Source organism: Gymnoscopelus braueri (genome assembly GCF_963280865.1).
Source record: "Gymnoscopelus braueri genome assembly, chromosome: 7".
Classification (NCBI taxonomy): Eukaryota; Metazoa; Chordata; class Actinopteri; order Myctophiformes; family Myctophidae; genus Gymnoscopelus; species Gymnoscopelus braueri.
The window spans coordinates 12,899,626-12,914,145 of NC_137608.1; the positions used below are offsets into that span (position 1 = coordinate 12,899,626).

General features: G+C 43.8%; 1 protein-coding gene across 1 annotated transcript; it reads right to left on the minus strand.

Annotated features, from left to right (window-relative positions):
* Positions 1–2,506: 2,506 nt before the first annotated feature.
* Positions 2,507–12,481, minus strand: nr2f1a (nuclear receptor subfamily 2, group F, member 1a). The gene is given in 4 exon segments (XM_080434379.1): positions 2,507–3,770; positions 3,772–3,860; positions 8,994–9,521; positions 11,132–12,481. Coding segments are annotated over 4 exon segments (1,269 nt in total). The 5' UTR covers positions 11,598–12,481; the 3' UTR covers positions 2,507–3,584.
* Between the last annotated feature and the right edge of the window lie 2,039 nt (positions 12,482–14,520).

The following is a 14,520-nucleotide window of genomic DNA, read 5'->3' on the forward strand; positions in this document are numbered from 1 at the left end:
TAAAGCTATACAACACGACGTCTGATGATAACTGACTCAGACATCTCCAGTCTCTCTCATGATAGGGCTAAAGGCTACGGCCGGGGTCGAATAGGTCTCCCACCACAGACAGGCCAAACACACGATGACCTCTCTCTGCTCTGAAGACGCATAAAACAATAACAGAATCATTTTTAAAGAGAGAGAGCATACGAGGACAGCCCTATAGCTTCACGAGCTAAACAGGCACACTAATTGTGTAAGAATGGTGCAGCCAACACACGAACAAATAAAACAACAGCCGGTGGGTACCCGGGTACCCCTCCCCAAGCTTTAGGGAGACATAAACGTGGCGATCTGTGCAGATATATAAACATAATGCACAAGACCCTTCTGCAGCAGACAGCCCACCATGCACAAACTCAAGAAGACCCCCATGTCCTCCTCAACCATTCAGTCAGAGCAGAGGACGATAGTAATATCACACTATACAATAATATCCCACACGACAAGCACGTGTATAATGGAGATGGAGATGGAAATACAGGCCTGCATTAATTTAACAATTAGCAGAAGTAAAAGCCAATTTTTTCCACCTTCTTAACACCAACCGATGTCTATAACCTTCCAGAAAGCAAAACCTGTCTATATTTGAGCCTTATTAGTGACAGTGGATCAGTTATATAGAGATACAGCTACATAACTACATACACCACGTCATGTGTTTAAGGAGACAAAAGAAGAGGGAGCCAGTGAGACCCAGGCGAGAAGGGGAAAAAGAATACATTCTATGTAACTCATCTAGCACATTATCGATGTAGTCATTACATTCTAAATGTATCAGACAAACCAAGGCCGCATGTCTGTTCTCCTTTCTCTCTCTCTCTCTCTCTCTCTCTCTCTCTCTCTCTCTCTCTCTCTCTCTCTTTCTCTCTCTCTCTCTCTTGCACCAACACCAACACACACACACACACACACACACACACACACACACACACACACACACACACACACACACACACACACACACACACACACACACCACACACACACACACACACACACACACTCTCTCTCTCTCTCTCTCTCTCTTCTCTCTCTCTCTCTCTCTCTCTCTCTCTCTCTCTCTCTCTCTCTCTCTCTCTCTCTCTCTCTCTCTCTCTCTCTCTTCTCTATTCCAACACAATGCATCACATTCGGTGTTCCTATCGACTGGCTTACATGCTGTAAAATACATTTTCCAGATTGATCACGCGCATCACAGCAGCTTTTGCAAGCCTAGGCCCAACCCTTTGCCAAACGACGCCTATAGCCTACAACATCAATATTGAGGCACATGCACTATCAAGGTGGAGTTTTTTTTAAAGAGGAGGAGAGAGAATATTGTTTGGTTTGTGCGTGTGCGTGCGTGAGCGCGCGCGCGCGTGTGTGTGTGTGTGTGTGTGTGTGTGTGTGTGTGTGTGTGTGTGTGTGTGTGTGTGTGTGTGTGTGTGTGTGTGTGTGTGTGTGTGTGTGTGTGTGTGTGTGTGTATATGAGACAGAGAGAGAATGGAGAATCACCTTGATTAAGCCACGGGAGGTATAAGCTAGAAGGGGCTCATGTTGTCTGGGAAAAATATGAAACATTAATGCGCTCTGAGGCAGCCAGGCAGGCAGGCAGGCATGGCAGGCAGAGAGACCTCCACTACATACATATAGCCCCCTCTCTCCTTTTGTGCTCATATGGGCAGTTATGTCAGCGCGTCCGTTAAACGGGAGGCAGTATGATGTTTACCCATTGAGTAATCACCGCGTTTAACAGCGTGACTTCTATCGTGTCACTGGGTTGGGTGCAATAGAGCAGTGGTTGTCAAACCTTTTCGTGTCAAGGACCCCCACATTGATATGTATTTTGTCACGGACCCCCATCTGAAATGTTTTTGTGCCAAGGACCTCCAGAAGAGAAGATTTGTGTTAAAAAAATAATAATTAATTAATAATTATTGATTTTCAAAAATAACAGATGTAAGCTCGCAGCGCTGTGAGCTTGTATATCTGCTATTTTTGAATAGCCAACGTTATATATGGATAAAGTGGTTAAAATGATTGTGACGCTATATTAACTACCTTAGCTGGGGACCCCCTGGAATCCCCCCAAGGACCCCCGGTGGGTCCCCGGACCCTACTTTGAGAACCATTGCAATACAGGCCGAGGGTGACTTTTGAATCGTGTGGTTGTCAGGTATAGGCAGCCTCATATATAAGGTGCTACGTTTATCAGTAGCCTATACACAGTATATGATCCTGAGTGTTAACTGAACTCCGAGATGGACCATTCCGGGTCCATTTGTACACTATCCGAGTTAAATTAACAATCAGGATTTTACTGTGTGTAAAAGTGGGGTAGCCTCGAACACCTTATGGAAAACTGGTACGTTATAGTAAAACTAGCAGATTATCTCTAATTGCATGTGGACCTTGCTATTAAAAATAGCGTCATTGTACATTTGCTGACATGAAAATGGAGACCATTGTTGCCTATTTGTTTTTTAATAGTACAGTCACCATCACACAACTCATCACCCGACCGTTCTGCAAAAAGCTGCATCATGGAGTTTTAAGCAAAATCGAAAAGGCAACAACCAATAAAATTCAAGAAACAATGAAAATCTTTTTTTCAAGACGAAACAAACAAAAATGTATTTTTGAAATGATATATTAAAAGTGCTTTTGATTTTTCACGTCTCTCCTCTTTGACTGATGATCGACTCCAACACAGACACAACCCATGTGGCCGAGGGAGGAGAGGGGTAAGTGGGCGTCCCTCTCTCTCCGCCTCGCTCCGTTAAAATGTCCAAGGAGGTGAGTGTTCTCTGCAGTGACAGGTCCATACGTAGAATCAAGTTCAACCATCAGTTGGTGATATTGTCATAGCGATTAGACTGTTTCTTATTTGTCTAAATTTGTCTTTATTTTTTTTCTTGTTGTTTTTTTCTTTTTCTTTTCCTTTTTCCTTTCTTAATTTCTCACTTCAATTTTAATTCTTGGAGAACATAGCTCTTCGACAACATATATCGCACTCATTATAAGAAGCAAAAAGGTTATATCAAAAAATTATTAGTATAGAATCACAGAAACCCTGGTTTGGAACCAGAAAAAATACAAAACAGAGAGGTACATAGACACAGGACATTTCTTATAATTGCTTGGAAACATAATATTCCCGCTAAGTCTTGATTTATCTTTTTTTTTTACTTACTGCGCATATGATGTTTTCATTTTATTTGTATTTTTTTTTACAAAAAAAAAAAAGGAAAATAAAGACTAGTATTTTACAAAATGAAGAGTATTGTTCTTGAAGAGGAGAGTGGATTTACACAGGGGTGTAAAGTAAGTCCCAAGTTCCATATTTTTCTGTACATAATGTATTCCATCTCAGTCCCAGAAGACAAAAAAGAGAAGAAAATAAAAAGTCATATGTCTTCCACGTTTCTCAGAAAAAGGTCCTATATATAGTCTTCTTGTGTGGAGGTGAGGGTGTTGGGTGGGTTCGGGGGGAGTAGGGGGAAAGGGGGGGTAGGGGGGATGCTGAATTTTGGTCCATTTTTCTCTCTCTCTCATTAGGATCATTGGATGGACATGTAAGGCCAGTTGAAGCTGCTCCCGGACAATAGCATATCCCTGATGAGCGTTTCAATAGGAGTTTTACCTACCAAGCGGACGAAAAACAGCTGCTCGATCACCGACGAGGAGACGGTGCGCAGCGAGGGCAGCCGCAGCAGGAGCTTCCCGAAGCGGCTGGGCTGGTTGGGGGTACTGGCTCCTCACGTACTCCTCCAGGGCACACTGGGACTTCTCCTGGAGGCTCTCGATGTGAGCCGCGTCTGACAGGCCGCAAGCGTCTGCACGGCAGACCCCAAAAGAGAGAGAGAGAGAGGGGGAGAGAGAGAGAGAGAGAGAGAGAGAGAGAGAGAGAGAGAGAGAGAGAGAGAGAGAGAGAGAGAAGGGAGAGAGGGAGACACACACACACTCTGGTTATCATTCAACATCAGCGTTACGTGTGTGTTATTGACAAAGTGGAAAGAACAAACACCGCTGCCCAAACATGCTACATCACGCTGACTGAGGGGGACTGTCATGCAGAATAAACACCGGGCGCTCCTCTGCTGAAGTGGGGGGAATGAATGCACCACCGCACAGGCGAGGATATGCCCAGCCTGGTGCTCACACCCATGAGTGGATATGCAGGATAGGTGGGCACTAATAGGGACGTCTGGGCACCTCGATGTAAAATTGGCTATTTTGTCCAAAATGTAAAAAAATATATATATATTTGAAAAATGGTCTTTAGTAAAGTATACACGATGTGAACATGCATGGTACATCATTATTAGACCTAATTATATCCTTCAACTTGTTTATATGCCCCAAAATGACTGGACATGACCGGTTTTGTAGCAATTTGTAGCAATTGTACAAATATTAGACCTTAATTGTGGAATGTTTAAGCATGTTCTAATCATGTATTCTTTACTTTACTTAAATTTTCCGAACATTGTATTTTTTTTTAACATTTTGGACAAAAAAGCCACTTTCACGTGGAGGTGCCCAGATATCCCTAGTGCCCACCTATCCTGTTACCGCTCACAACAGCAGTCAGACAGGGGATATTCTGCGGTGAAAAGGGCACTAAAAACGGCACTAATAGTCCACTGTTTCCCAAACAGTGGCTCGGGACCCATGTTATGGGTCGCGGACCAATAGTTATGGGTCACGAGTAAATAATATCCCCTTTTTTGTGTCTTCCATTAAAAAAAAAACTTTTCATCAATTACATGAATGCCAACATATTTTAAAAGTATTTCATGAATAAAACAAAAATAAATAAATAAATCCCATGAATAAATAAAGGAAACATCTAAGTAGTGGTGGAAAATAACGCTCTGCCCTGCATTGTGAGCTTGTAGATCTGCTATTTTCACTATAGTTTGGGTCCTGCGGCCGGGCAAACGTCTACTTTATCTTATTATAGGTCTTGAGACAAAAAGTTTGGGAACCACTTGCTATATAGCCTCATATACGGAGCCTCGAACACGGGAGCATGAAGGGCGAAAGGTGGGCTAATAGGCCTGAAGGCCACTATATACTCGTGACGTCTGGGCTCAGGGGATTCAAGTATAAGGAAACATAAACGACACTGATGAATCTGAAATTACACTGGATGTAATGTGACCTAATTACTTTCAGTAAAGCTGTGTTAAGTCATTTCGCCCGGCTCTCTTTTCTCAATAGACCGTTCTTGGCCCTGTTTTTTTTTCTTTCTCTCTCGAATGGAGCCCAGGAAAGACCCCTGGAAGCAATCAAATTTATTAGCAGGAGGGGTGAAGTCAATAGTCACGCAAAAAGAACGTAAAAATGCACACAACACGTGCAAAAATGTGTTCTCTTTTCGTACAACACAGTCGGGGGTTGTGTGTTAGTGTAGCCTATAATATAATGCAGCCCACGCCACGAATACAGAAATTAAAGACATAAAGTTCCTGTCTCACGATATGTTTTTGCACGTTATCAAGAAAACTGTTTATCACACAATCCACTGGCATTCGTGTCTTGTCGGGGGAGAAAAGCCGTAAACGGTTGTGTAGGAGGAGGCCAGGCTGTATAGATCGTTGGTATATATGACCGTTATAATATACATATAGGACCGTTATACATATGGCTGTTATACATATAGGAGTCTTACGTATAACGGCCATATGCCAATGAGCTTAATACAGCCGATCCGGTTCTGTATTAAGCTGTGTTGTGGCTATATACTGCACAAGAGAGATATAGCCTCGGTTTTCAAGTCCTAATACATTAAACACCGGACAATAGTATCCGAGAGGCTTTTAAGTCTAATCGTGATTTCTCAGGGCTATAACTCACTATGGCCAGACACAATAACCTTATGAACTCGCGGACCTGCGTGGGGGCAACGCTGAGTTCTTCTCGGGGTGATTTACTATGACCTTAGTCCGGCCGACCAGGCCCCATGTATGCAAATCAGCTTGGATTAACGATGAGTGTCCCCCCCCTCTCCCCCCTTTCAATATACACACACAACAATCAATAGGATTGAAATGAATTAAAGAAAAAGAAAAAGAGAAGAGAGAAAAAATCTCTTGCAAACTAATAGAATAGCCATACTTGTGAGTGAGATGCACTGCGATACAAGCATATTAGAGTTCAAGGCATTGCAGGGACTATGGGGGGCGCACTTGAATGTGTGTCAAAAGAGATCTACGTATATAATCACCCCCATAGCTCCCCCACACACAAACGCCTGCCTGTGCAGCCCGTCACCCGTGCACACCCGTGCACACCCGTGCATATCACTACATCAACACGCTCAAATATGGGGCCCCCATCGATTGTGAACTTGCAAACTATCCCCCCCCACCCCCCCATGATGGGGGGGATAGTTTGCAAGTTCCTAATCGATACAACCATGTATTGATAGATTGGCACACTCATATACGCACCGATATGTGAGACAATTATATTATATTATAATATATTATACGACGAGCTGTGAAAGAATTACATTTGGCCAGATCACTTTCAATGAGTGCGTCAAAACACTCACAAATCTCAGGTTATTGCAAAGTAAATCCAAGCTGGTCCTTGGCTGGCAGGGCACACACAACACCACTTACATTATAGCTTATCACGCAGCCTAACTAAACGATCTCTTTCAGAAAACAAATAAAGTGTTATTATCTGCGTTAAGTCTCTGGTTTTGGGATAATTGGACGAATTGTTGAAACACTGCAGAAGAGTATAAGGTAAGCTTTGCATGTGGTTACACACACCGTGTGTTGCAATCAGGCTGGTGGGCAATTCATTTAAGTAAGCTAAGCTAACGACATATTAGGAGTGTTTTTTATGTCTAAAAGCGCAAAGTTCTTCTTCATTCTTTTCTCTTTTTTTTAACCGAAAATGTAGTTTTACTTGGTGTGTCATTTAAGTATAGTTACGCCGTGTCAAATTAGCTGCCACGTCCAAAATCTGAAATTTAATTATTACGCCTCTAGAAAGTTAAAAATATCTAAAATTAAAGAGAGAGAGAGCCGTCCTCATGAGACGGACCAGAGCTCCATAGTAATGGTCTATTCGCCAGAGAAGAGAAAATGGAAGGGCTGAGGGCGCTTTAATAGCTTTGAGTAAAACACTTCCTCTAGCCTTCTTTTTTTTTTTTTTACATAAGAGTCAAAACAAGTTCACACTCAAACTTAGGAGTTTAGATATATTGCAAAGCATGTCATACATTGTGGGTGATAAGGTGATAATATAATATAATATAGGCTAATATAATATAATATAATGTAATATTATCATATCATATCATATCATATCATATCATATCATATCATATCATATCATATCATATCATATCATATCATACGCAATTGAATATTTGGGTGAGGTTCTAGACTCCTAAAATATTGATATAAGTAAATATCAGTGGAGGAGGAATCAAAACAACCCTAGGCTACATTATGTGATGTGTGAGGTCTCTGTCAGCACTGTGTAATGCAGCTGCATGCTTTCTAGGTATATATCGACTTTGGGAGAAGTATTTCAATTTTTTTAAATTAAAATTACCCAGAATAAAATAAAAATCCCTATTTATTCCAAATCCCGTCCAATTATAGTAATTATCCCACTCTGTAATATAATTTTGGTGATAGGTTTTAATGTATTATCCTACTTATGTGGTCGAGACTGGGGCAAGTAGTTTTTGGGCCTATAAGCGGACCTCTGGGCGTCTTTTTGTCGACCTTCCCTGCACATTGAGGGCTAATGGCAGCAAGTGTCCACACTCAACCCAAAAATACCATGCAGCTACATTACACTCCAGAGTAAATAAGGACATTCTTTGCCCATGGTCTGGTCAGCCACCGATTACACTATCGTCCGTGAGTTATACTTTTGGAAATTAATTATTCTGACTTTCACGAGCAATGACATGAGCAACATGTATTATCCAATGATCAATTAATTAATTAATTGGCCAAAGATTAATCTTCAAATCCATCTATAGCCTATGGTGGATGTAGCGCTGCTCTGTCTGTGTACTATAGACATGGATACGATGACGTATTAGTCAACTTCAGCAGTTATTCTTTGATGTCGGCATGCTGGGGATTATTTCCTGTCCTCCCATGACACGTGTTTGTGCAACGCAAAACAAGGATAAAAGCATGCGCCACAAGTCATAAATACATCAGCTGTCACGTCCCAACAAATCACCCGCTATTTTATCTTTACGCATAATTATTTGACACCTGTTCCAAGTCTCGAAAATACAGTTTTTATGGATGTCAGCTTATCGGCAACATCGGCACCCAAAAAGTGTGCCAAAGAAAATGTTTAGATGACAATTATATGAAATATGTTAAATGTACCGGTACGGGTGGAACTCTCCAATATAAGCTCGCCTTCAAACGCGTTTAACTGGGCCTATACTTTAAATCTGGATTTGTTTACTCGTCTTATGCTGTGGCTGTGAGTGACATGAAAATGTATGCAAGTGGATATGCAGCAAGCTGTTGTCAGAACAGCGCCATAGCAATGAGTAGCCCATAATATACCAGACAGACAGCCACGTTCTTAACGCCTGATGCGTTTTTATCCCATAAAAGTACAAAAGTGTTGTTGTCAAAATGTACTTAAGTACTAAAAGTAGAAAGTATACTCAATATGCGGAATGTCCCATTTCACAAGTTTTCAAATGTATAATCAAATATTTTGAAAATAGCAGATCTACAAGCTCACAATGCGCATTGTGAGCTTGTAGATCGGCTATTTTCCCCATAACTGCCACCGTCTGCCTCTCTGCCCATACCATACATACATATACTGTGTAATAACTGCGTAATAACTGCCGCCGTCTGCCTCTCATGCCCCATAGATAACATACACTGTGTGTGACTAGGCCTCACTTTCATGTTATAGCAGCGGGACAAGGGGACTTGGACTTGGACACCCACCTGATGTGAAAAGTACTATCGCCTTGATGCAGCTGTACTCCGCCGAGTCCACGTGCAGGGCCTTGAGCTTCTCCACTTGCTCCTGGAAGATCCGAATGTGGTCCATGAAAGCCACGACGCGGTCCGCGGACATCGGCGAGGCGTGCAGGCCCGCCGCGGCCAGCAGCGGGGCCACATGCAGCGGCATGGAGCACTGGGCCGCGTTAAGCACAAACAACTCGCTCCACGTCAGCCTGAGCAGCGACACCTGGTCGGTGATCTGCAGGTCGGGGAAGAACGGGATGTTTCTCGCCCACTCCACGGCGCTGAAGAGCAAGCGGGCCGCCAGCTCGCAGATGTTCTCGATGCCCATGATGTTGTTGGGCTGCATGCACTGGCTCCCGTAGCGGGACGTCGGGTAGGGCTCGGCCCGCAGCAGCAACGAGATGTATCCGGACAGATAGCAGTGGCCGTTCAGGGGGTCGCCGTTCGTCAGCGCATATTGGCCAGGGTTCGGTTGGGTTGGGGGCATTCGTCCTCGCTGAACCGCTGACAAAAAGAAAGAGAGGGAGAGGAAATGTGCATCCAGGACTGATAAACATTGTTTATGTAATACAAGCATAAAGCCTGGCTATAGTGTTGTTTTCTCTCTCTGCTTGCAGAGGAAAGGGGCTTGCATTAAAAATCAAAATCCAAACAAGCTTTATCCACAGCTGGGTATGATGTGTGTGTGTGTAGGCCTATGTTACTGTACCGACATAAACATAAACATATACAAAAAACATAACTGCACTGTCCCTTTGCATTCGAGTAGGGCTTATACCATGTTTTTTTTATGGATAGATATGTATGTGCAAATTAAAAGTCCCTCTTACACACACACACACACACACACCACACACACACACACACACACACACACACACACACACACACACACACACACACACACACACACACACACACACACACACACACACACACACACACACACACACAGACACATCTATATGCAATTTTTATGTGACCTAACATTCGCCTACCACGATTTGCCCAATTGTAGCCTACACCATAGGGGCATTTGAAGGCCGTGCTTAATTATCAACGATGCGTGCAGTCGGCTATTTTTGCTGCTCTACTATTGGATTTATCAGCGTTTTGATTTTTGTTAATATTCCACAAATGCGCCAAAACACATTACAATTCTGACTGATAATTACCACTGAGCGCAAACGTGTTTACAAATTGTATCCTCTTCAGTAGCTCACTCGAAAGAAAACCCTAATCGCTATATTGTAGCCTATGTGACATTATCAATTAAATATTAATATATAGCCCGTGGCTAAAATTCTTTGCACATTGTGGGCTATAGTACACACGTATGCGCGCAAATAAACTGATTTTAAAGCAGGGATATCTTTGCGCGTTTTAGCGATGAAAGACTTGACGAGGAGGGAAAGTTAACGGCCTTTGATGCACACACAGGGCAGAAACAATGAAGCCCTGCACAACTTCATGGCATTATTCACTGTGAGGAGATGTCTAGTCAGCATATGGAGCTGGAGGGAGAGTAGTAGCGTCTGTTCACACCAATAACCGCACACGAACCGTGGGCCTATACTACACGATTTATTATAAATTAGCAAGCTGCACACTATGGAAGTGTCTATTAGTAGAACGCACGCACGAGCACGCGCGTGGACTACACACACACGCTCGCTCACTCACTCACTGACACACGCATACACACACATTCCGCCTTGTAAGACCCGTCTGGCTATAGACCCCCAATGTCTTATGGATTAGACTGTGACAAAAACATATGAAATAATTAAATAAAAATCGCAGGCTATAATATAGTGATTTTGTTAATACGGCCTGAACATACAGGCGTATAGAGCCGCTGAGTGTCCCTTTTAACCCTCTCTCTCTCTCCAGTCTCATATATATTATGTATATTTGAGCAGAAAGAGCGGATCACTCGTGCAAAGCATTCCCTTGTGAAAACATGGACGGATCAGACTGCGGTACTATTGCCCAGTCAGTCATATATAGCCTGTGTGTCTGTGACCTTAATGCAACATGGCAGCCCTACCCGTCTGCTACTAGGATGGATGCAGTAGACCTAATCACTGGTGGCATTAGAAAAATATATTCACCTTCCCGCCGCATGCCCACTTTTAAACATTTCTTCAGCCGACAGTATTGGCACTGGTTCCGGTGGTGCTGGTCAATGGGACAGTTCCTATTGGCGCGACACGTGTACGTTAAGTTCCTCCGCACGCTCCTCTTGAAGAAACTTTTGCATCCCTCGCAGGTGAACTGGCCGTAGTGCTTTCCGCTCGACTTGTCTCCGCACACCACACATTCTATGTGCTGCGCCGCGTTCCCGGAGTTCTTGCTCTGCTGGTTGGTGTTGGTGTTGGTGTTGTCCCCGGCGTTGACCCCCGGCGTCGACGGGGGTCCCGGCTGACTCGGGGTCTGCGGGGTGTGCGGCGCCGCCGACGCCGTCTGCTGCTGCTCCCTCGCCGGCTGCACTGCTGGGTTGTTGGGGCCGCCGCTTGGAGGTCCTCCTCCGGCCACGTCTTCCTGCGGATCTCGCCAGACGCTGACTACCATTGCCATATCTCGGCCACGGAAAGTGCTATAGAGCGAAATGATCGCTGGTGGTTTATGAACCCGTTGGAGAGGAAGGGAAGAAAAAAAAAACGAAGCGATCGAAGACCCTCAACAAAAAGAGACAACGGGCTGCGGTGCAAAGTCAAACCCGGAGCAACACGCCGATCTCACACAGTAGGGTATAGAAGCGAGTAGAAACAAACGCGATCAATACATTCAAAAACAGAGGAGGCGATCATAGAATATAAGGCACCCGATCAGGAGAGGCAAGTATCGGGAGGCCAGTTCCAAGGTAAATTGCAGTCAGCCATTCAGGAATCGTTGATCTTGTAGAAAAATCCCCGAACCAGAACGTTAACAAATTGCAGTTTGGTATAAAATAGCCACAAAGGGAGGCAGCGGCCGATTCACATGGACGTAGAAACGAGCATAAAATCTTTCTCTCTGAAAGACACGCCGATCCCAAAGAAGTGCTGCGGAGAAATAAATTCCTTTCTCTTTTCTTCCTCTCTCTCCTTTAGACTCCCGTCTTCGCCGTTAGGAGGGGAGGAAAAAACTGAAGAGCTGGATATTTTACATCTATATTCTTAAATAAACCTCATCTCGCCCCCAGTGAAAGAAAAAAAAAACGCGTCGCCGCCGAATAAGTGTCCATGTAGTTTCGCCTCCCCGACAGGAATGGAGACGAACGGCGAAAAGATAAAAAGGAAGAAGGAAAAAAAAAAACAACAACTAATAGAATATGCAAGAAGCCGGAGCAAGAGGAGAGAGAGAGAGCGAGAGAGACCCCCAAAAAATGAATGCTGCGCTTTAAACGGGAGGACCAGCAGCGGAGCAATGTTTCCGAAACGGGGGGATCTGCGCGAATGTCTGTATATAGTGAACTTTGACACTACTATTGAAACTGACACGTTTCTATGGAGATCGCTGCGCCTTATATGGTGCTCGTGTCAAGGAGCCAAGAGAGGGGCTGCTGGCAACTGATAATCAAAGGCGACTGACTGGCCAGAGCCCTGCATTGAGGGGGGGGGGGGGGAGAGAGGGAGAGAGAGAGAGAGAGAGAGAGAGAGAGAGAGAGAGAGAGAGAGAGAGAGAGAGAGAGAGAGAGAGAGAGAGAGAGAGAGAGAGAGAGAGAGAAAATGGGAGGCTAAGGTTAGCCAAGCCTCTTTCTCTCCATTGGTTAGAGTCCTAGTTCCTTTGCTACCTACGACTAGGGGCTCCTCTGACAAGCACCATTTACATTGAGCTGCTCGCCCCGCGCTGCTATTTACTTTGAAACCTGATTAGTATGGGCCGTCTATTGTCACCAAAAAAACAAAAAGGAGGAAGAAAACCGGGATAGAATAATAGCCGAAAAGCTGGGGGTAACAGCGGGGACAAAGCTTTACGCACGGGAAATAAACAAACCATAGCGCATGCAGCGAAAAAGGGACCCCCAGAATTCCCCCCAAAGTTTGAAATGGTTTGTGTTGAACTGTTATTATATATCCTTATTGTGAATGCCAGGGATATCATTATTGTTCTATATACCGTGGATGTTGTCTTTTTTTATTATTACACATGTATTATTGGTTTAACATGCGCATTGCGGTATAATAAGCGTCACGCGTAATCGTTGCATTCTCGCTGTTACAAAATCAGTTTAGTGCAAAAGTGAGTGATAAGCAGCGAAATGGCAAAAGGGAGAGAATGATGCATAATAAGACTTAACACGGGGATGCGGTGTGTAGCGAGGGCTGCAGAACATCTCTGAATTACACGTCCAAATGAGGCACATTCAATAATCGCGGAGGGTCCAACGGTCCTCCCCGATCACTGAATGGGTGTCACGTTATGTCTTAATAATGACAATAATTCAAAATCATGTGAAGTTGTTTGAAAATTGCACGGGGATTCCGGGGCTTTTTGTATGTGGGTTTATCCAGCGGCTTTGCTGCCTCTCCAGCTCAAAAATGTCTGGATCGCGCTGCCATCTAGCGTACGATGTACAATTACAGCCTCTCACACCGTCATCAAGCATGGATTACAACAGAAAACTTATGTATGAAAAAAAATGACAAAAATAATTATGCTGTGGAGTTTCGTATATATGTTAATGCGGGATGGATCCCGGAGTTTCTACGACAAAATAAAAAACAATCAGCTTAAAAATTATTATGTAAAATTATGGAAGAAAAACAAACATAAAGAACAATAAATAGAAGCTATACATTCAAACAACTAATATCAACAGTCCCACAAAACATTGTCATTCTGGCTTGTTGTGCGTGCTGCCAGTTTTAGACAGTAAAATATGCTGCGCGTATAATGTTCCAAATCAGTGCAAAATAGGCTATGCGTGGCAAAAACACAGCCGTACAGAATTGTAGTTTTGATATAACACATTACATTATAGCTTTGTGGGAACAAACAAGTGCCTCTGAGCCCTTCTCGGAGCTATTAGGAGACAGAATGGAGCGTAAATATGCATGTGCCCCTTTGAAGAGACGCATAGTATAGGAGGGATGGGTGTTTTTTAAGTATTCAACAACAGAGCTCTCTCCCCGTCCAGTCCCCATGTCTTCTCGGACACTCACACTGAAAAACTCCCCGGCCATGGTTACTCTCTCTCCAGCTCTTTGGGGAAAAAAAGGTGAAACGAATAAGATTAAATCGGACAAAGATTTTTTTTGTAAGTGTATCATTAAGATTTAACTCAGAACACAGATTGGGGAGAGAGAAAGGGGGTCTCGCAGGAGAAGGAGAGAGGAGAGTGAGAGGAGAGTGAGAGGGGGATAGCGAATGGGAGCAGAGGGGAGAGAGTCTCTAAAAGAAAGCTTATAGAAGAGAAAGGAGAAAGTGGACAGGAGGACATTAAAAGAAGAAGAGAAACTGGCGATCATGGCTTTCTCCACCAACCAGTGGGGAAAGAAGAGCAAGCTTTCTACCT